This window comes from Cadophora gregata (genome assembly GCF_030347475.1).
Source record: "Cadophora gregata isolate MNR1 chromosome Unknown scaffold_1, whole genome shotgun sequence".
NCBI lineage: Eukaryota > Fungi > Ascomycota > Leotiomycetes > Helotiales > Ploettnerulaceae > Cadophora > Cadophora gregata.
Genome location: NW_026695924.1, coordinates 4,041,781 through 4,061,866, shown reverse-complemented (window position 1 = coordinate 4,061,866; position 20,086 = coordinate 4,041,781). Strand labels below are relative to the sequence as shown.

At 48.5% G+C, this 20,086-nt stretch overlaps 9 protein-coding genes across 11 annotated transcripts; 5 read left to right on the top strand and 4 right to left on the bottom strand.

Moving 5' to 3' along the window:
- Positions 1 to 11: 11 nt before the first annotated feature.
- Positions 12 to 2,064, top strand: ONS95_001325 (uncharacterized protein). Of its 3 annotated transcripts, XM_058494517.1 has the most exons (4): positions 12 to 309; positions 384 to 696; positions 772 to 1,089; positions 1,139 to 2,064. In XM_058494517.1, exons 1-4 carry the CDS (start codon positions 106 to 108, stop codon positions 1,660 to 1,662), a joined length of 1,359 nt encoding a protein of 452 aa, XP_058364722.1. In that variant the 5' UTR covers positions 12 to 105; the 3' UTR covers positions 1,663 to 2,064. The 3 variants fall into 3 exon arrangements, with proteins under 3 accessions (XP_058364722.1, XP_058364724.1, XP_058364723.1); XM_058494519.1 differs by having other exon boundaries at positions 772 to 2,064; XM_058494518.1 differs by having other exon boundaries at positions 12 to 696.
- A 346-nt stretch (positions 2,065 to 2,410) lies between these two features.
- On the top strand, positions 2,411 to 3,787 carry ONS95_001324 (uncharacterized protein). Its single transcript, XM_058494516.1, has 3 exons — positions 2,411 to 2,669; positions 2,817 to 3,059; positions 3,114 to 3,787. Exons 1-3 carry the CDS (start codon positions 2,657 to 2,659, stop codon positions 3,446 to 3,448), a joined length of 591 nt encoding a protein of 196 aa, XP_058364721.1. The 5' UTR covers positions 2,411 to 2,656; the 3' UTR covers positions 3,449 to 3,787.
- A 650-nt stretch (positions 3,788 to 4,437) lies between these two features.
- On the top strand, positions 4,438 to 5,016 carry ONS95_001323 (uncharacterized protein; the record flags this gene model as incomplete). The annotated part of the gene is made up of 1 exon (XM_058494515.1): positions 4,438 to 5,016. One exon carries the CDS (start codon positions 4,438 to 4,440, stop codon positions 5,014 to 5,016), a length of 579 nt encoding a protein of 192 aa, XP_058364720.1.
- A 508-nt stretch (positions 5,017 to 5,524) lies between these two features.
- ONS95_001322 (uncharacterized protein) lies at positions 5,525 to 5,848 on the top strand (the record flags this gene model as incomplete). The annotated part of the gene is made up of 1 exon (XM_058494514.1): positions 5,525 to 5,848. The coding sequence occupies one exon, from the start codon at positions 5,525 to 5,527 to the stop codon at positions 5,846 to 5,848; it is 324 nt and encodes a 107-aa protein (XP_058364719.1).
- A 1,721-nt stretch (positions 5,849 to 7,569) lies between these two features.
- On the bottom strand, positions 7,570 to 10,549 carry KLP1 (Kinesin heavy chain; the record flags this gene model as incomplete). Its single annotated transcript, XM_058494513.1, has 3 exons — positions 7,570 to 7,843; positions 7,949 to 10,377; positions 10,436 to 10,549. 3 exons carry the CDS (start codon positions 10,547 to 10,549, stop codon positions 7,570 to 7,572), a joined length of 2,817 nt encoding a protein of 938 aa, XP_058364718.1.
- An 814-nt stretch (positions 10,550 to 11,363) lies between these two features.
- Positions 11,364 to 12,029, bottom strand: UBC2 (Ubiquitin-conjugating enzyme E2 2; the record flags this gene model as incomplete). The annotated part of the gene is made up of 4 exons (XM_058494512.1): positions 11,364 to 11,487; positions 11,548 to 11,772; positions 11,856 to 11,920; positions 11,988 to 12,029. The coding sequence occupies 4 exons, from the start codon at positions 12,027 to 12,029 to the stop codon at positions 11,364 to 11,366; spliced, it is 456 nt and encodes a 151-aa protein (XP_058364717.1).
- Positions 12,030 to 12,447: 418 nt separating this feature from the next.
- ONS95_001319 (uncharacterized protein) lies at positions 12,448 to 13,741 on the bottom strand. The gene is made up of 2 exons (XM_058494511.1): positions 13,564 to 13,741; positions 12,448 to 13,444 (listed from the first exon to the last, which is right to left on the bottom strand). The coding sequence occupies exons 1-2, from the start codon at positions 13,609 to 13,611 to the stop codon at positions 13,031 to 13,033; spliced, it is 462 nt and encodes a 153-aa protein (XP_058364716.1). The 5' UTR covers positions 13,612 to 13,741; the 3' UTR covers positions 12,448 to 13,030.
- ONS95_001318 (uncharacterized protein) lies at positions 12,448 to 17,957 on the top strand. Its single transcript, XM_058494510.1, has 2 exons — positions 12,448 to 14,088; positions 14,148 to 17,957. Exon 2 carries the CDS (start codon positions 16,649 to 16,651, stop codon positions 17,303 to 17,305), a length of 657 nt encoding a protein of 218 aa, XP_058364715.1. The 5' UTR covers positions 12,448 to 14,088; positions 14,148 to 16,648; the 3' UTR covers positions 17,306 to 17,957.
- A 265-nt stretch (positions 17,958 to 18,222) lies between these two features.
- ONS95_001317 (uncharacterized protein) lies at positions 18,223 to 19,313 on the bottom strand. Its single transcript, XM_058494509.1, has one exon. It carries the CDS (start codon positions 19,038 to 19,040, stop codon positions 18,225 to 18,227), a length of 816 nt encoding a protein of 271 aa, XP_058364714.1. The 5' UTR covers positions 19,041 to 19,313; the 3' UTR covers positions 18,223 to 18,224.
- Positions 19,314 to 20,086: the final 773 nt, after the last annotated feature.

Below are 20,086 nucleotides of genomic sequence, written 5' to 3'. Positions count from 1 at the left end.
CCGGTTCGTATCGGATGTATTGTATCAGAATAGATCTAGACTACACACAGAAACTGGATTTACTGTGGCTCTCCAAGTCTTCTTTCTATTTTCTATTGTTGACTGATGACCATAAACAAAACCATGTCTTCATCATCTCAAAGTCCAGATATGACCCCTTTCGCTGAGCCTCTCTGGCACACCCGCCCAACAGAAGTATATTACAATGAATCTCATCGACGGCTCAGAGACACTATCCGAGCGTACATATCAGAAAAAATCACGACAAACTGCGCGGAGTGGGAGGAGCAGGGCTTTGTACCAAAAGATGTAATTTTCGGTCCCTACAGTCGCTATATCCTTGATATGCGAGAGAACCACTAACAATATCTATCCACTTTCAGGTCCTCTTAGAGCATTCTCGTCGAGGGTACACAGCCGTGACTGTCAACCCAGCAGCCATCGCTCCTTATATGGGAAATATCAAGCTGCCCGGCGGCATCAGACCGGACCAATGGGATGCATTTCATGATCTCGTTTGTATCGACGAAATCGCTCGATGTGGTTACCTGGGTGTAATTTTGGCTCTGGGATGTGGAGACGCGATTGGACTTCCGCCAGTCATCAATTTCGGCACCGAGGCACAGAAAAAGGAGTTTTTGCCTAAGGTTATTAAAGGACAAAGCAGATTTTGTCTTGCGGTCACTGAAGTTGAAGGTAGGTTTTGCCAAAAACATTTGGCGAGTTGCTGAACAGGAGAGGAGAGGAGTCCGGGCTGATTGGAATGTGTAGCTGGGTCTGATGTGGCAAATATCACAACAACAGCAGTGCGTAAAGGCGATGTATATGTCGTCAACGGAGCCAAGAAATGGATCACAAATGGTATCTGGGCAACACATTGTACTGCGGCGGTACGAACAGGTGGGCCTGGCAAAGGTGGAATCTCGGCGCTCGTCATCTCCTTGACGAGCAAAGGTGTTAGTCGAAGAAAGATTTTGAATTCGGGTGTAGCTGCCAGTGGATCGACATACATTGAGTTTGATGATGTCGAAGTCCCCGTGACAAACCTTCTTGGGAAAGAAAATCAAGGGTTCAAAATCATCATGTCGAGTATGTATCCCTGGTGTATTCGAGGTACTCTTTGTCTAACCAATGCCAGATTTCAATCACGAACGGCTGTGGCTTGCATGTACCAGCCTCAGAATGGCGAGAGTCTGCCTCCAGGACGCATATAGCTATGCTCTGTCTCGACACACATTCGGCAAAGCACTGATCAATCACCAAGCAATCCGTACCAAGTTCTCGCTTATGGCAGGGAGCATTTTGCCTGCCCATGCATTCATGGAATCCTTAGTAGCGCTTTCAAACACACTGCCAAGTTCCAACACAAACAGCAGGAGTACGCCTGTCGCGACCGAACAAGTACAAATAGGGGGGTTGATAGCATTATTGAAAGTCACTGCTGCCCGGGCACTCGAGCAAGCCGTGCGTGAGGCTCAGCAGGTGATGGGTGGATTGGGATACTCGAGGACTGGAAAGGGAGCACGTATTGAGCAGATCAGTCGTGATATGAGAGTTATGGTTGTTGGTGGAGGAAGCGAGGAGATTTTGACAGAGTTGGCTTTCGCTCAGGAAGGAAAGGATGTAGCTGTTATCGCTGGTCGTGTACAAAGCAAACTCTGAAATAGCTCGAGCGGGAAGTAATTAGCCTCCGAGTCTTGGCGATACAGAGCTGTCCTAGAATTCATCTTGGGTAAGACAGAGGCTCATCGTCTAGTCCGTGACATTTTTGGCGTTTTGTTGTTGACGATGAAGGGTCTCCAGTGGAGTACCAGATTTCAGGGCGGTCAATTGTAGTACGTTACACGCTCCAGAAGCTCGAGTATTACAGGTCAAAGTCTGAAACATGGCCAGCTTTGTCTTCGGAACATGGAGCTTCATACTCCAAGGAGACGCTTCGTGTAAATGCTTAGGCCCCGTTATTGATATTTGGCTTGCCGGGTGTGCCTCGATCAAAGTCTAAGGGATTAGTTCCATCTCTTCATCGAAGAATCCAAAGTCAATAACTCTCAATACGGCCTCATGGTCTTCTAAAGTCGAGTCTGCTGCTGAACGCTTGTGGAATTGGTCGAAAATCAACGTCGAAAGTTGAAGAGCAAGCCGCCCCACTGCGAGACATAAGTAAACATAAACAGTATTATGGTGATTTGGTACCGCCAAAGAGGATACCACATGCGTGACTTTAATCAAAAATTGTATCAGGGGTTCTGCTCATTTAGGAGCAACCAAACAGTTGGAGTAGAAAGCCAAGAGCGTCTTCAGGTCACGTGTGGGAAGGGGAAATGTGAGACATCTGTTGTCAATGTTACACAGAAGAATGGGTATAAATGTGTGGCTTGGATCTGGAATTTTCAATCTCCGCCAGCAGATTCGCATTTATCCGCAGTCTTGTAATGGTTTTGTTTCAATTCCCATATACTGCCCTTGGATCGATCTCCCTCCAGTTGTCCCTTTGAGAACAAGCTGTTTCCGGGTGACATCACTGGCGCCAACCTTATTTTCACCCCATATCTGCCCAACTTTATTTCGAGCTTCCATCATCCACAACATCATTGAAAAACATTTCCTGTATTATTGCACTTATAATTATCAAGTATACCCCCAAACATAATATCTAATGGATCATCCAAGTGAGTCATCTGCTTTACAACTGCCTATCTTAGATTGGTGTGGAGAGTTGGATTGGGCATGCATACCATCAACCTCCGTTAATCCATGTCGACCGGGACATACCCATATACAACGAAATAATAGCTGACAGACTCCTCTTTCGATAGAAAGACAAATCTCCCACGTCATCTATCTCCTCACCGAGGGGTCTCCGGCAGACCAAAAAGACGCACTGGATGCGTACTTCCTTCCCGACGCTGCATTCATCCACCCACTGTGTAGAGTACCCAGTTTCTCTCACTTCAATCTTCCGCTTGTTGGAGAGATCAATTCAAGATGGGTCATCTGGATGATCTATCGCTGGTACAAGATTCTTTCTCCACGAATTGTGCTCGATGTCGAATGTGACGGTAAGCACATAAACCCGGCCCTTCAACCACATTCATACTGATCCCCGCGATCAGAATTCAATCAAAAATCATCCATCCTCTTCGTCGAGATCCGACAGATCTTCTCCCTCTTCTTCGTCCCATTCTACAAGTCAGACGTACGACTCACCACCAAGCTGAAGCTCGTGCATTCGGAAAACGATGGGAAATATTATATCAAGTCCCAGGAGGATCTGTACCAGACAAATGAGGTGGTGAAGTTCTTTTGGCCGGGTGGAGCGACGATCGTTTGGCTGTGGCAGTTGTTTGCTACAGGTCTGTGCATATTGGGGGCTCTGTTGCTGGCGCCGGTAACTTGGATTGAGCAGAGGCATGCGAATCATGTTAATGGCGTTAAGAAGACTATTTAGAGGTCGGTAGAATCCATGCTTGCAATGGTGGAGAAGGGGCGGCGGCGTTGGTAAGGGTGGAGTTCGTGGGGTCATGTGAGGTAGACACAGCGGGGTCATTGGTTTTCTGGTGCTGGTTGGAGTGTCATTTTTTTCGCATGTTGAAGTGTACGATCAATTCCATCTTCATGAAACATCGCACGACCTTAAAGAGGATTCCAGAAGCTTTGGCTGGTCCACAAGTCCTTTTTCTTTTGCAGGATAAGGTGACCGAAGCACATCGTGCCTAGAAAAGGATGCTGAGTTGGAATATTTTATGATTCTGCTGGAAATGTTTCACATGTCGTAAAAGCTCATGGCACATGCGTCCCTTTTGAACCTCTCAGTTGTGTCCTGTCAAAGAAGCCATTCCTTTCTTCTGATTGCTATGCATCTTCCCCAGGTACAGGCACCAAGTCAAGATCTTAACAATACTTCTTTGTTGATGACCATGTGGTGGAACGAGCAGGCAGGTTTATTTGGACGGCTAGCACAACAGTCTTTTCATTTTTTACGACAGTATTCCTACCTGGTTCATGGCTTTGTTGGTTGCAGCTTCAGCAACAACAGAGCTTTGATCCAGTGGCTGGGCGAAACATGGAGTTCCATCTGAAAGTGCTTTTGAATGCGTCCAGGGGGTCAGAATGAGCAAAGACTCATTGCTCTATATATAACCACGACTCTCCCCTTTTGAGATGTTTACTAGAATCTAGCAACGCAACACACAAGGCCATTACGATGCCATCTATAACACGACAAGATAGCAAAATGCCTTCTAAGGGCCCAGCAGAACGATCCGAGTCCAGAGGCAGAAAGAAACAGCGATCGCCAGAGAAGCCACCACAAAGAGATAGTGATGAGTCCTTGAGCCCAAACAACGGGGCTTGTCTGGGATAAATCCAAAGCAAGAAGGTTCTTCACATTCGAGAGACCCATCACTTGGAACTTCAAGTTCCAAAGGAATCAAGAGCATGCGGGGAGGAAGTCCACAGGCAAGAGCCGCACAACAAAGCCAAAATCTGCCACCATTTGGACCACCTGCACCCTACACCACGTCCAGAGCCTTTACTCGTGCAACATCAGATTCGGAGGAAAATTTCCAGCAAGAAAACCCGTCGGGTAGCAGGGAATCAGTCCCTCTCCAGTTGAAAGTGGATGAAAACGGGCATGCATATCTCAGCACATCAAGACGTAGATTGGATGACACTGGAAATCCGAAGTTGCTGCAAGGACCAACTAAGAGCGTCATGAGTGATGACCAACAGATCTCTTCTAAGCGATTTGGAGACATGGGTCCACCACCACGTCAGTCTAGGCCCGTACTCGGTCGGTCATCATCTCTCAATAGACCAGATTCAGCCTCGTCACAGTTCAGACGATTCAGCTTTGATAGTGACGGGGACCTTCCTCCTCCATTCAAGTTTATGCGTCACAGGCGGCAAACCACTGGTCAAACCCAGGATCAACCCCTGATACAAACTGAATCACAAGGAAGAGCGTCCGGATCACCTTCGGGGCACTACAAGGGTATGTTGAAGTGGAGTTCTTAGGTGGTGGTAAGGTTGCATGGGGTTCTCGCTTAGGGATGGCTTTGTTTACTTTTAGCATTGCAGGCGGCACGTGTCGGCAGTACACGAAGGTCCGACTCGTTGCTTTCCGCTGAAAGAGGAGGTTCACAGATGGATGAGGAGATTCATAATCGGGGGAAATACGGCTATTTTTGTTATGGTTTTGTGATTATAGAAATCTATCACAGTTCCCCAGGGTTATGACTCAGCCCGAAACTCCCACGTGTTTGTCAGATTGCTCAAGTCTAGTAGTCCCTTCATCACCCACTTGAGGCCAGCAATCACCTCTTGAAGCCCAGAGCTGTGAATAACTTGCCGCTCACCACCAGTCCAGCCAATAAAAACACCGTCCCTCTTCCTCAACAATCCAAGACTCTCAACCATAAACCCCCAACAGCCGCCTTCACAGTCCACCCTCACGTCATTATATCCACTAGCCCCCATCCCAACCCAATCCACATAGCACACGTCCAACATAAACCATCACAAGATGTATTCGCATTCAAATTACCATGGTACGATCGGTCCGCCTGCACCAAGCTCCAACGATCTCCAAGACCAGATTTGGAAGCTCCAAGAGGAATCCCGCGGCTATTTGGCACGTATTGATAACCCGGAGGCGAGGATAGTTGAAGATAGGCAGTATGCGCTTGAGTTGGAAAGGGTTCTGAATGGAATGTTTAGTGGGTGGACGATGAATCCGACGGGGGATCAGGCGGGGAATCAGACGGGGACTGGGTCGTGGAACCAAGGAGGAGGTTGGCCAAAGGCCCTGGGGCAAGTCTTGGGGAGATTGAGCCGATGTGAGGCTTAAGATATCAGCTGGTTTACCAGACTAAGGAGGACGTTGGGAGTTAATACGGTGATCTTGCACGAGCTCCCTGCTATCTGTTGCGTGAGTTATAGTATATGGCAGAATGAAAGCAGTGGTTAGCATGGATGCGTACCAATATTTGTGATTGGTAGGCAGCAATGATAGTTCCACTAACCTTCGAAGAGTTCGTTGCTAAAAATCACTTTTTTAAAATCGAGTATCAGTGGTTGACCATCTAAGGATTAAACTCCAAGCTTCATTCCACCTATCAAAGTCCATGGTCATGTCATCATACTCCTATTTTCCTCTCATTTCCCCCACAGATGTCAGAACATAACTTAGACTCCAAACCAGGAATCAAAATAAAGTGCACTGTCTGTCAGTCTATTCGAGACTCGAGCTTCTTCATTTGTCCCAGACATTCGTCCCAGCTCACCATTGAGCTTGGATGTAGACAACGGAATTTAAGAATAGTATAAATTGTAATTAAACGACCCCATTGCCGTTCAGCAATGCCGCAGTTTCTAATCAACTTCAAATATCAACATCAATAATTCTCATTGAACAATCTCAATCTCAATCTCGTCGTTATATTCCATATGGAAGCGTCTCAAACCCTAGGAAACAAACTTTTATCAAACTCCTCGTAACCTCCTCACTATTCCTCTTTACAATGTAAAGAAGAAGCCCGGAAGAAGAAGGTATCACATCACCATACTATAAATCGAGCCTTGCACTGGAAATGAAACCAGTGCTAGTTTAAGCATATCCGAGGCGGTAAGATACTGTATCTCGTCTCCTTCAATCCCTTCACCCTGCCCCACCACAATCCCCAAGCTCAATCCCAGAAAACACAAACCCAAACCCCAGAACCCAAACCCTCGATTCGCAAAGTCCCGTGCCCCAGCCCGCTTCAAGAACACTCTGGGAATGTTCTCTCTCACCATTCCATTTCCCATCTTAGGCCCCGTCCTGGCCTGCCCTGGCCTATTCAGCAAAGTATTCATGACCCAACCTTACTTGATCTGATCTGACCTGACCTGACAAACACTACTCAATGACGATGGATAAATGCACAACTAGCAAAATAGAGAATAGGATATCAAACCGACCAATACGTCAGAGGAAGGAGAAGATCGCGAGAAGCAAAAGGAGGAAGAAAAAGCAGGAAGAAAAAGGAGGACAAAGCGCGGAGGTCGAAGGAGGAGGGGGAGGAGGAGGAGGAGCAGAATCCCAATTCCATTTCAATTAACGACTACACATATATATGGATAAGTAAGTAAGTAAGTTGGCAAGCCAACCAAAGCCAGCCAGCCCAACCAACCCAAGCTCCGCTCCACTCCGCTCCCAAGCAGCGCTGATTTCCATCACTCGTATGCCCTGCCCTATCCACTCCACTGTATCCCTATGCAAGCGATCCAATCCGTCCGAACAGACAGCTCCGAACAGACAAAAACAAACGAAAAACGTGGGTATACATGATCGCATCTCATCTCATCTTGTCTTGTCTTGTCTGTCTATTCTAGACCCCTTGCTCTGCTCTGCTTCGCTCTGGTTTGCTTCCCTGCCCTTCCCTTCCCTTCCACGATGTAACCATCAAAGCTGTCTATCCGCCTGCAAGCGCACAATTAACCAACCCATCCTATTCCTCTACCTTCGCTTCTGCGTCCCCTTCCATCATATGTCCGAGGCCGAAGTCACCATCCAGCCTCAGCTACTGCTCACTTCTGCCCCGAGAAGAACCAACTCGATCTCTTCCCCGCATTCCCACTCGCCTCATTCTGTAGCCCACTGATAGCAGGGTTAACGCCACCACCGCCGGTAATCATGTTCCCAAAGGCCGACTCAGCACCACCTCCTCGGAGGGGTTTGGCGATTCGGGAGCCGGCGCCGCCGAAGGAGAAGCCTCCGTTGGTGGGGGAGCCGAGACCGCGAGTTGAGCCGGACTTTGCGGCTTCGAGGCGCTCTTTTACGGCTGTGAGTTGGGCTTCGAATCTGTGGTGGTTTGTTAGTGTCTGCCTTGTACCGATCGAATTGGAGAAGGACAAGCGAAATGAATGTGTAGAGGATAGGTCAGGGATGTGGCTGAGAAGAACATACCTATGATTCGCAGCGGTCAGTTTCTCCTGTGAGTCCTGAAGTAGCGACTCGAGTGATTGTATCCTCTCGTTCCTAGCAATGAGTTTCCTCTCCGCAATCGCAACCTCCTTCTTCAGACTACCATTCTGCTCAACGAGTTGACGCTGCACATGCGTGAGCTGCTCGAGATTGCGCTCCAAGAAGGCCATCTTCTTCTGCTGAGCACGGTTGTTGGATGAGCGGAGCACATTGTTGTACTGCTCTCTCGTCTCGTCAAGGGAAATCTCGAGTTCGACGACACGCTCGCATCGGTTCTGGAGATCGCGCATGAGACTCTTCTTCATGACGTCGAATTCAGCGATTTGTTGCTGAACGGTCTTGCCGTTGGCCATGCCGCCGGCGCCGTTGGGGACGCCGCCTGCTTTGACCTTGCGTTGGAGGTCTTCGTTTACGGTCTTGAATTTCTGGATCTCAGCTGACTTCTGGGCCAGATCGGCTTTCAGGTCTTCGACTAGTGATGTTTGCACATCTTGCTTGTTGGAGTATGCCTGGGCAAGTTTCTGCTTGACTTCCTCGACGTCTGCCTCGCTGAGGTTTCTCTCAAGAAGGTCCTCGTACTCGCGCTCAACAGCCTCGAGACGTTGCTCGAGCTCCTCTCTTCGCTTGGCGTTTGTGTCGTCTGAAGGTGTACCGTACACAGACAGCTCTGCTTGACGAACAATCCCTTGTGTCTCGACCAATGCAGCCTTGATAGACTCCAACTCATCTGGGGCAATGGCTTCCCCAGCAGCGGATTGCCCATGGAGAGCGTCCACTTGGTCGATAACCTTCTTGATAGTCCGCTCATTGTCACTGAAGACATCTCCACCGAGATCAAAGCCAGCCATCATCTTGGCCATCTTCTCCGCCTTCTTCTTTTCCTTCTCATCCAAGACAGCGCTAGTCTCCTTCGCGGACATCTTAACATCCAAAAGCTGTTGCTTAACTTCATCGAGTTCGGCTGTCAGCTCAGCATTGGCCTCTTTCAATCCGTCCATGGTAATTTGCGCCTCCTTGCTCTCAAAAGACAAGCGTTCTATCTGCATCTTAAATTCGTTGACCTCACCAGTCAGCTTCTCGTTCTCGCGGTTTCCTTTCGTGTCCCGTTCCTTGAGATATGCCAACTCCTCCTTCGTGTCTCTCATTTGCTTCTCAACTGCAGATATCTGGGATTCCTTCTCTGCGATCTGATCTTGTAATTCATTCTCCCGTCGCAGGAACTCTTCCCTTTCGTCCTTATCGATTGGTAAACTGGGTGTGGCAGAACGTTCTGAAATAGCAGGTGTCTCCGCTCGACTCTCAGCCGTAAGTCTTGACGGCGTTGACGGTCTCGCCGGTTGTGCTTTCGTCCTTGTGATCCCAGCAATCTCCAGAGGGGCCGCCCACTTCTCCTTCGGCACCGCCTCTCCAGCTCTCCATTGTTGTACCTCAGCATCCAGTGTCTGGACATAGGACTCGAAAGTCGTAACTTGGGATTGCGCCTTCTTGAGCAACGCCTTGAGTTCCGCAGGACTGATCTCCGCATTGATCTTGGCCTTGTTCTTAATCGCCTTCGCTCGCATACCAAAACGCAGCGTACTCAAAGTTTCCGCATCGTTGTAACTACTGGGCGAGCAGTTGATAATAAGTGTAGTCCGACTGTTACCCCCCAAACTCTCTTGCAGAATTCGAGTAAGTTTTGAGTCTCTGTAAGGGATGTGGGATGATTTCCCGTCCGTCAGGTTGTTGATGACCATTCCGAGGGCACTCAAACTCTTGTTGATCTTCTTGGCCTCCTCGAGAGTCTGTCCGCTTGCACCAGTCTTGCCGACCTTCTCACTACCAGCCAAATCGACCAGGAAAAGTTGTCCGCTCTTCGCAGACCCTGTTTCAACATTCTTCTGTGTGATGGTAATGACGAAGATGGAATGCGACCGCGAGGATTCGGCGTTCATGTTCGTAGCAGCAACAGCTCTTGAATTCCCACCCCTTCGCATGACCTCGTAAACTTCCTGCACGCTCGAGACGTATATCTCTAGGAGACCTTTCACATATACACCCCTATTCTTCTCCTCGTGCACCGGTAAATTGTCATTGTGCGGCGCCAGGAGATCCCTAATACGCTCCATGTAGATTTCCATGTAGCTGACCCGCACAGTATATTCGATGGTCCCAGGACTGGCTAGAATACTCGCAAATATCTGCTCCACAATCCGGGGAATCACACCTCTGCCCTCGGGGTCATCCATATCCGTTCCCATCATGGTATACGACTTTCCCGCACCAGTTTGACCGTATGCGAATACAGTGCCATTGTAACCGTTGAGAATGTCGTCGACGGTAGACTTGATGGAGAAATCGAAGACGTCTTTCTGCCGCGAGTTCATATCAAACACGCGGTCGAAGGTAAACGACCCAGAGGCCTCTTTGGACTGTTCATATCATCAGTTGAGCCCCTTCAAATATATAAATCAAGTAGACAATACGTACGTCTAGCCGACATGTGTCCTCGCTCTCGAACTCAACAATAGGCTGCCCGCCCTCTCCAACCTCGATGCGGTTCTGCGGCCTGAACCGCGCCACCACCTTGATGCTGTTCGACATGATGCGCGAGTCGAGGCTGCTGTCGCTATCCGGGAACGATCATATGTGCCAGAGCCAAATGCTTGCCGGCCCGAGACGTGGTGGTGGTGGTGATGATGGAAGACGACGTGGTGTATTTCCTGTGCGCTGCTTCTCTTCTGATCTGATCTGCCCGTGGCTATCGTGTCGTGCGAGGGTGACGTTGGGGTGGTGCCGCCGCCTGTCAGGTCGAAAGTCGATAAGGAGGTTGTTGACACACTTGCTGGGTTCGCGTAGGTTCAAGATTTCGCGTGCGCCGTGCCGGAGCCAGATCAGCTAATTTGCCCGATGCAATGCAATGCACTGCGATCACGTTCCAGTAGCCAGGAAGATGCTTGCTGCGCGCGAGGAGATGAATTTATTTGTTTTTATTGAGCCGGAGATGGTTGCGAATCGGGAATTCAAAGGGAAACCAATATTACGAGATATGCTCAGCTGGATCCGGAGGTTTACTTTGGGCTTTGTCACCATTCCAGAGATATCTCGGCGGTCTTTCTCTTGGAGGACTCACCCCACGCCAGAAGAAACGAAACTAAGGAGGATAGGGGCACAATTTCTGGATTCATGTAATAACAAACGCTAAATAAACCGCTCTGCTATGCAGGATGACCCAGCTGACTAGAATTTACTCCTTTGCCATAACCCAGAAGCAAAGCAGACAGACAGACAGTTCAGTCAGTTAAACTGCACAAATATTCACCATCGCCAGAAACGCCAGAACCCCGCCATATTCGATGTCTCGTAATGCTCGTAACCTTCACCGCTTTCCTCGCATATTGTGATCTTGCTTGCTTCTTCAATCTTCCCAGCTCTTCTCTACCGATTCCTTGACTCGCTTTGTGTATTCCTTGCGGTTGTCCTTGTATAGATTCGATGCTTCGACGTTAGCCGGGGACGAGGTATTGGGATCGTTCAGTAGACTGTGTTGTTATCAGCAGAGCCCAGACATCTATAAATGCATCTTCTATGTATCCTCGCACCTTTGAATACTCGTAAGAACCGCTGCAACATCATATGTTGGACTCCATCTGTTCTGCAAGATATCCAGGCACAACTCCCCGGTGGCGTAAACATTAGGATGGAACATCTGGCTGATGAACTTGACCGCGGGTGGTTTATTGGGGTATTGTTCTTCGAATTGCATAACTAGTCGGAAAGTTCCATCTTCAAAAGGAGTATCTGCTGGACCGATAATGACTGCGTTCCTATTCGTGGGGGATAGTCAGTATTTGTCCATTGTCCGTTTCTTCTCTCACAGCAGCATCCACTGCAGAACTGGCCGACTTACCATTGCATAACATTATCAGCGACTGGACTTGCAGATACACCAGCGGGAGGATCCGTTTGCATGCGCTGTAGAACGTTGTGTTAGTAAATCCAACTTCCAAATCCACTGCCAGTCCCGACCGCCACCGCGTACCTTGAAGTCTCTCATGAGACGACGACGAGCAGCTGTAGACATATTGACAACCTTCCAAATATCCTTCTCTCAAACACTGAAGTCGACGGTAGCACCTGGAAAATCTTGACGGATGTCACAGACGTTGTGCAGGGTAGAAGTGGGGTCCGGGATGTCGAGGAAGTTTATGTAGCTTGCCGTCATGCAGGAGGAGACAGGTCAAGTTGGACTTGTATTCGCTGTCTGTCGTTATTCGAGAGGATTATCTTGTGTTTGGGCTCAAGGATGTTGGAAATGACAGGATGTGTACGGAGAGTTGAAGCTGGAGATGGAATTCGGGACTTGAAGGCGGTTTCGTTGCTAGAGTTGACTGTCAGACTTGATCTGCATGTTTTCAGCCACATTTGTGGCGGCTGTCAGCCGTGTTGATCGGCGGAACGGCAACACTACAGCAGTGAATCAACACCTTCCAATGCAATCATTAAGCTTTAAAATAATCCAGGCTTCTAGAATGGGCAATTATAACTATTTGAAGGCTCCAAAATCTGCAATTTCGACATTTCGATCCATGTTCCGCCACTACTTTTGAGTGATTCTACGGTGTGCCTCCTCACGAGACCAGAAGAACAAGTCCATATTCTCAAGAATTTGTACTACACTCTGCTAAAAAAAAAACCCCCCAGACAAAACTCCATACTAGCCCTTACTGAAATTGCCACTTATACTGTTTCTTGGGGAAAACCCATACGTAGTCGGTGCTACTGGTAAAGACGGTCCTGCCAGCCAAAACGGGAAAATGTACCCTCCATCCAATCCACCACCCCCACAGTTTTCTAATCCCTTCAGCTGTATAAAAACAAACAATCCCGCTCTCTCCCTCTAGTAACCCTCGGAAATAAATAGATGGGCCTTGCTGCCGTCGCATTAAAAGATTTTATTTGTCCAACCTCCCAAACAACACTTTCGATCTCTCCATCCTCAAATCTCACATCTGTTCTCCCCCAGGTCTCCAATCCTCTCTCTCCATCGTCCCCAGCCCTTCCTTCTACACACGACAAGTCCATCTAAAACAAAACATCCAAACAACAACAACAAGCCAACGCAGCCAAACACCCTCCTAGCAGCCCGCCACTCGCGCCTCCCCTCCCCCTTTGATCAACATACTGACCCTGCGGATACCCACCCTGTCCATAACCTGGCTGGCCATATCCAGGCTGTCCATACTGTCCTTGCGGCGCATACCCCATCTGTGGACCCTGCTGGTAATATCCTCCCTGCTGCTGTTGACCCCATTGCTGCTGACCGCCTTGTTGTGCGTACGGATCTTGGTTGGGGTATTGTCCTTGTGGTGGGAAGCCTTGCTGCGAGTAGTTTTGAGCGGGCGAGGCGTTGTAGTAGTCGGATTGTTGGCCGGTGCCTTGGGGGGCGATGTGCGCTGGGGCGGGGGATTGGAAGTTAGAGCCAGCGTCGGAACCGTACTGTGAGGAGAATGTTAGTATGATTGATGAGATCAAGTTCTTGAGAATGACCGAAAGAATTGATGGGAGGGGAGATGACAGAGGCTGGGACTTGAAAGGTAAGAGGGGGGGAGACTCACGGCTGGTGGTGGAGGGCCTGCCGGAGGATCGTATTTATGTTGCGACATTGTGAGATTTGTACAGTGTTTAAGGTGAGAGATGGGATGTCTGTGTATGCGTATAGATGTCTTGGTCTTATTGAAGAAGCGGAGTGTGTTCTGGGTAGTGTTGGGTGTCCTTTGACCGGATGTCCCGTCTCAAGCCTCTGGAATGCGATTGCCGCTTTACGAGTTGTTGGTATTAAAGGGTCGTATGTCCACGAAAGAAATCCTTAAAGAGTTGAAGGAAAGAGAAATGATGCAAAGGAAGGTGCGGAAAGGAAGTCGTCGCAAGCAATGACGGCAATACGAAGGAGGGCGAAGCCGCTTGATGACTGTAGTCGTCTTATGGTTCGTGCTAGTGAGTTGAGTGCAGGCGTTCGAGGCGAGGTTCCAGAAGGCGAGCTGGTGTCCGAAGCAGCTGATAGGCGTTCCCGAGAGTCCGGATCGGGTTCAGCTCGGTGGGCTGCTTTTGTCTTTCGTTCTGTCGTTGATCCGTCTTTGCGCGTAAGACCCTCAAATGAAGTTGAGTAGGATGAGTGACTGACTTCCTGGTTTCTACTCAGAAACTTCTGTCAAATATTCTGAGGAGATGTTGCGAGGCGGAAATGGAAAGATCTCTGTCACAGCAATCGTCGCACTGCACTGTGGCTGAGCAAGGGAATGAGCGCCAATCCGCGTGCCGAGAGTTGCCCCTCGTTTTGCAGCTGACACCCTTTTCGACTTCTACCCGTCCACCTTTCCCTTCAACAGTACTAGCAGTGAAATCCTACACTGAAGGCTAAAGCATCGAGGAGTTCATGAACATTTATGAAAATTTCCTTCCTATTTCATTCTTTTGACATACTTTAATCTGACGAAGTACGGGTCTTCATGTGCTATTTACCAAGACCGGAATCTTGGTGATGGTGGCATCGTTTCTATCACAAGCAATTGGCGATCTTGGCCTCAGCGCAATTATTCATTCGATGTCTTAGAAGTTCAACCCAGAGTCTCGAACGTCTTGGACAGTCAGAATTGTAAAATCTGAGCTATCCAGCTTCAAGCTAGCTGTAAGATTATCTCTCCTAATCATTGGCATCCTTGGCCAACAATTTGAACGCAAAGTCGTCAAACTCGTGTAAGCATTTCTTCAAGCTCTACTTTCCCCTCTTCTTTTCTTTTATGTTCTCTTTTTATTTACTGTTCTCTCCTTATCCTCATCCGACCCAGAAAGCACATATCTGAGTTCCCTCTCGTCCTGCCCATTCATGAACTCCACATACTCTCCCAGGGATGCATAGTTGTATCAAGCTGGAAAGTGTTCACCCTAGCCCACTGCTCTCGTAACATCCCGCATCACCAGCTCATCATCCCGCCCACTCTCCCCAATGTCTCTATTCGTCTCGTTCAGAACAGAATGTCCAGTCCCAGTCTTCTCCTTACACACCTCGACCAAGGCCTCTGACGAGCATTTCCGCACCTCATTGGTGTTGTCATTGGTGTCAATTGCTTCCCCGAGCACCATCATGCCAGTCACATCGTGGTTGTCTTTTGAAGTTCGATTGGGAGGCGACTAAATTATGGGAACTGGTCCCGCGGAGAAAGCTCTTTGGACCGTGAAAATACTGAGTAGTTGAGTAGTGACCTCGATGTGCGTCGCAAGACTGGTCTCTATAGTTGGAATGGTGCTTGTGAAGAATATATAGGGAAATATCCGGTGGCCTTTCTATCTTCCTGACTTCGCTGCAAGACATCAAGAACTATATGATGGTGGGCAGGAGCAAGTGCTTCAATTGACTAGAGATAACATCTGAAGGTTCATACGGAAATACTCATAAATCATTGACTGTTTAAGCGCAGAAAATGTAAACAAGAAGGCATAGGATTATGGTCTGTTGACATGGCATGTGCGGGGGACTTTCTAATGCACTGGGTACCTCTTGATTTTCATTCAACAACAAGAGTCTTCATCCCCTCTCCTAGATTTGCCGATCCCATCGAAAAGCCAAACATTTCCAATGTTCCGAACAACTTCAAAGGCCCTCGGCACAAAAGAACGATATCAAGTGGAAGTCAACATTCAAAACCTTGGCCCCACAGCATCCTCGCGTATTTCCTAGCCTGCAGCAACCGTCATCTTCTGCAGAAGCGCACCAAGTAGTGTTGGTGGAATATCCCTGTAATGGTTCATAACACAACCCAATTATAACTTTCTGCAGCTGCCTTCACCATCCTATCGGACATAGCGGACTTCCATGTACAGCCAATTTTCCTGATTTGCGGATGGTCCTCGCTTTGGTCTCCTCGCCAGCGCCCGTCAGCAATCCCAGCCTCCTGTAATCATCAACAAAACACAAGCTTCACCAAACGGAAAGTTACCGAAGGGATTACGACTTTCCCAACCTCCTCGATTATACTAGTGAGGGGGATTTTCGCATCCCCCACATAGATAGATGTTTGCATTTCAAGATTGTACTTACCTACAGCAAATACCAGTCCTTCATTGCTTTTTGGACGATTGAAGGTGCAGCCCTGCAGGTTGCTGTGTTTGTGCTGCAGAAACAAGGCTTATGCACCACTAACCACAGTGCAGCCTCGGACGGATATGCGCCCAGTTGAACTCAAGCTGGAATCCCAGGCCAACTCTGCCTAGTTTCAAGTCACTCCTTCCTGTCTGGACGACCACGCCAGCTCATCCAACCTTCTCCTCCATCCTACATTCTCGTCACTCGTTCCCAGAACTTCAATTCGATTCAATTCCTGTCTACGAGATCTATTGTACGATTATTATATCCGATTAGTTGAAGAAAAAGCCCCGCCAACTCCACCAGAGCCATCTGCATCATCGGTTTCAAGCTCGGGCCTGCGATCCGCTCAATTCCCCTCGTTGATCCCAGCCAGCCCAGCCGGGTGCAGTTGGAGAGATAAACAAAACAAAGCGTGTCGAATACCACGCAGCGCATCAATTGCATCGTCTCCATCGAATACTATTATACCACCAAGCGCACCGAATCGAATACAGCTTCTGCGCTCTTCAACTTCCCAGCGAGCAGCGCTCTTGCGCCACGCCCGACCACCCGCCGCAATGGCACCAATCCCCATACCAACAACCCTCCACATCCTCCCACGCACCGCATCTCCAAGCACCACCAACCCCATAATCTCCTCCCTCTCCTCAATAATCAAACGCACCCTCCTCCAAGTCCGCCAATCCACCTCCGGCATCATCCCCACCACCTACGGCAACATCAACGACGGCCCCGCGCCGGGCACAGTCGTCGGCATCGTCCTCGGCTCCGTCGGCGGCTTCCTGCTCATCCTTTGGCTGATATACACCTGCATGCAATTCGGATCCGTATCCTCTCGGTCCTCCTACACAGAAAGCATCGTCATCGCGCCAGCCCGACGGAAGTCGCACCACGGGTCGACCACACACGCGCGGCGGGTCAGCGAGACGGTTGAGGTTCGCCGCGCGCCGAGTCCGGTGAGGATTGTCAGGGAGCCGAGTCGAGTCGATAGGGTGATTGTGGAGGAGAGTAGGGAGACGAGGAGGGAGAGGAGTAGGAGTTTGGCTGGGGGGAGTGATGAGGTGGTGGTTATTGAGGAGCATAGTCCGCCGAGGAGGAAGAAGAGTACGAGGGTTAGTGCCGAGACGGAGAGGAGGGAGAGTGGGTATAGGACTGTGGATCCAGGGGCGTATGGGGGTGCTGTTGGGGGGAGGAAGGTTAGTGGGAGGAGGTGATGGGGTTGTGGGGAGAGGTGATTGTCGATCTTGAGAAAGGACATAATGTGCGATTGAGGATATGGATGATGGGATATCGGATGATTACGGATACGGATAATGATGAAGGGAATGGACATATGGGAAACTCGTGGGCAAGGCAATAGAGAACAGCTTTAGCTGGAAGGACAGTGGAAGGATTTGGGACTAGGAAGGACGTAGGGAACGAGAGGAGGGGACGTATTGCATTATCACGCTATTGTACGCGAATATCCCCGGGCGTCTATTTCATTTAGGGCATATTGGCATGGTGACTGGAATGGGGTAGCATCTATCATGTTTTCGTATGATATCTTAGCTCTTCTTTGCTTTGCAAACGTTTTGCTGTTTGTTTGCTGTCTACTTATGTATCTAGCTTGTACTCGTAGCAAGTGGCACATACCAAACTACAATTAATAAACATGCAATAAAACAAAATGTGAAGAATCATTAGCTTTGAACTGCTCGCTATCCTCCCCAAGATCTCTCATCAATGTGGCCAAAACAAGAAAGAAATGAAAAGGTTTGGAATATTGACTGCCTGCCTCGGCGTGATTACCTAGCTAAGCATAGCAAGCATACTTGAAGGCTCTCCAATATCCAGATCCAGATCTAGGTAGTTCCCTTACTCTCTCTCCCCCCCCCCCCCCCCCCCCCTCTCTCTCTCTCTATCTCGCTAGCTCGTGAACAACAAACACCGAGCTGAGATATGAGCCGAGTTAGACCGGGCGTATATGGATTGGATTCGATTGCATACAGACAGGTATGGGAGTTACAGAGCTAATAATAGTCAAGAATAGAGTGAAGAAGAGGGTAACTTTTCTATATATATATTGCTTTAAGTGCTCTATTTCTTGAGAACGGTTTTTGCTCTGCTCCTTTCTTCTACCAAGCTGAGAATTTACTTTCGAAAGGGAAATTTATTTTTCGAGTTCGAGTTGGAGTTGGGTCGATGTGAATTTGATTGTGTAGACTTATAGATAGGCGGCGATGGAGATAGAGAGAGAGGTGGGTGGCAGAGGGGAGAGGGTGAGAGGGAAAATGGGGAGAGGAGAGTTGATCTTTTTGGACTCGATTCGATTTTCCCTGACATAGCGAATAATAGCGTTGCTTTAACGCTACTTTGAATAGCTTCCCTTTGTTTCAGAAAACGCTGGAGAATAAGAGAGAGGGAGGAGAGGGGGAGATGATTTGATTTGATTTTTTTGATCTTTGATTTTTGATCTGTATGAGGTATATGCTTGATCATTGGCATCCAGTTGGAGGGTAGAGACATGAGGAGGTTTTGTTTTACTTGCAGCTTGCGTGGTAGAGATATATCTATCTTCCCGAGAAAGAATGGAAACAAACAGACAGATAAACAGAAGTGAATGATTTGGCATTGTTTGTGACAGTCCGGGATTAAGGGGAGGGAATGAATGCCGAGGGGGGTGGGAGGGAAGGGAAGGGAAGGAAGAGGATAGGATGGATGTCCCTGATCTTTCTTTCTTACAACTGAGGGAGGTACTCTTTCGAGCTCTTCAATCAGACTCTTGCGAGAAGAATACTTCTGATAGGAGTACGAATCGTGAAGGAAGAGAGGACAAAGAGGAAGGACTGACTGACTTGGAGATTGGAGAATCATTGTTTCCTGAAATCGGAAAAATCGAGAATATATCCTCAACTGAGCTAAGAAATCCAGAAAATGGCCGGAGATTGAAGAGCATGTTAACGGCATAGGATATTGAGAATGCAATAATATGTAGCAGGGTACAAGAACAAAAAACTCAGATATTTCAGTGAAGTGAAAAAAAAACAGTCTCCAGTACTTGACAAATGTATTCCCCACGGCCTCAATCTGATCATATCCTATCTTTGTCTCGTTCTGTCGTCCTGGGTCAAAATTAGGGAGCCCGAAAGTTAACAAAAAAGGAAAACTGGTTGATTAAGCAGAGTTAATTGAGACGGTTCAATAGAATGCGATGAGATAACAATGAAGGAGGGATAGACTGTGTGTAGAATAGAAAGTAGAAGCAGCTTCTAGAATGAATACTGTATGCAGCCACTCGGCTCCAGCCTTGTCTAGCCTGACATCGTGTCTTGGCTGTGGGATATGGATGGATGGTTAAAATCTCGATGTCCTTTTTGGATGTTGTAGCCGACACCCGATCTCAGTTCCAAACACCAAAGCAGTGATACAGAGGCAGCGTGGACGGCTGAAATACCGTCCATTATTCACGCAAGCCATACCTCGAGAACGCTTTCAACCCGGGTATTCATTCGCTATCCTGCAGATGCATCTGCATCTGTGCCGACGTCATGCTCACCTGCTTCGATGCCAGACATCCAATGCATGTTGAGTGAGCGCTGCAATTGCATTAGTATTGTGACTTCTCCGCGGTTGCAGACGATCAACAGATTCATGCCATCCAGTTCAAATGGGTTATTCCGTACGGAGTTCGGCAAATGGGCATTTATCTTTAGAGACTTAATCAGATTGGAGAGTCGTCGTCGCTGACAAACCCGCGAAACAAATATTTCAGCCAAAAGCATGCGATATCGGCAACGCGGTCAGCATCGGCTTCGAATTTCTCCAGAATCCAATAATATTCCGCGCGAAAGATACTTGATGGAGTAAAGTAGGTATGGTACTCCATAAACATTGGTCGTCTCCAAAAGTACCTGAATAGCGGGGAGACCAAGACATTTATCTGTGGAGCGCATAACTTTCATGAGAGTTGATCCTGGGCATACTGGCATCCAGATCCTGTTGTGGAGATAGGT

Excerpts from the sequence above, each read along its gene's own strand:
- ONS95_001318 (XM_058494510.1), top strand. The coding sequence starts at position 16,649 with ATGGCACCAATCCCCATACCAACAACCCTCCACATCCTCCCACGCACC.
- ONS95_001324 (XM_058494516.1), top strand. Across the intron at positions 3,060-3,113 it reads GCTCGATGTCGAATGTGACG|AATTCAATCAAAAATCATCC; the intron begins GTAAGCACATAA and ends CCCCGCGATCAG.
- ONS95_001325 (XM_058494517.1), top strand. The coding sequence starts at position 106 with ATGACCATAAACAAAACCATGTCTTCATCATCTCAAAGTCCAGATATG. Across the intron at positions 310-383 it reads AGGGCTTTGTACCAAAAGAT|GTCCTCTTAGAGCATTCTCG; the intron begins GTAATTTTCGGT and ends ATCCACTTTCAG. Across the intron at positions 1,090-1,138 it reads GTTCAAAATCATCATGTCGA|ATTTCAATCACGAACGGCTG; the intron begins GTATGTATCCCT and ends AACCAATGCCAG.
- ONS95_001319 (XM_058494511.1), bottom strand. The coding sequence starts at position 13,611 with ATGTCGCAACATAAATACGATCCTCCGGCAGGCCCTCCACCACCAGCC. Across the intron at positions 13,445-13,563 it reads CAGGCCCTCCACCACCAGCC|TACGGTTCCGACGCTGGCTC; the intron begins GTGAGTCTCCCC and ends TTCTCCTCACAG.
- ONS95_001317 (XM_058494509.1), bottom strand. The coding sequence starts at position 19,040 with ATGCCGTTAACATGCTCTTCAATCTCCGGCCATTTTCTGGATTTCTTA.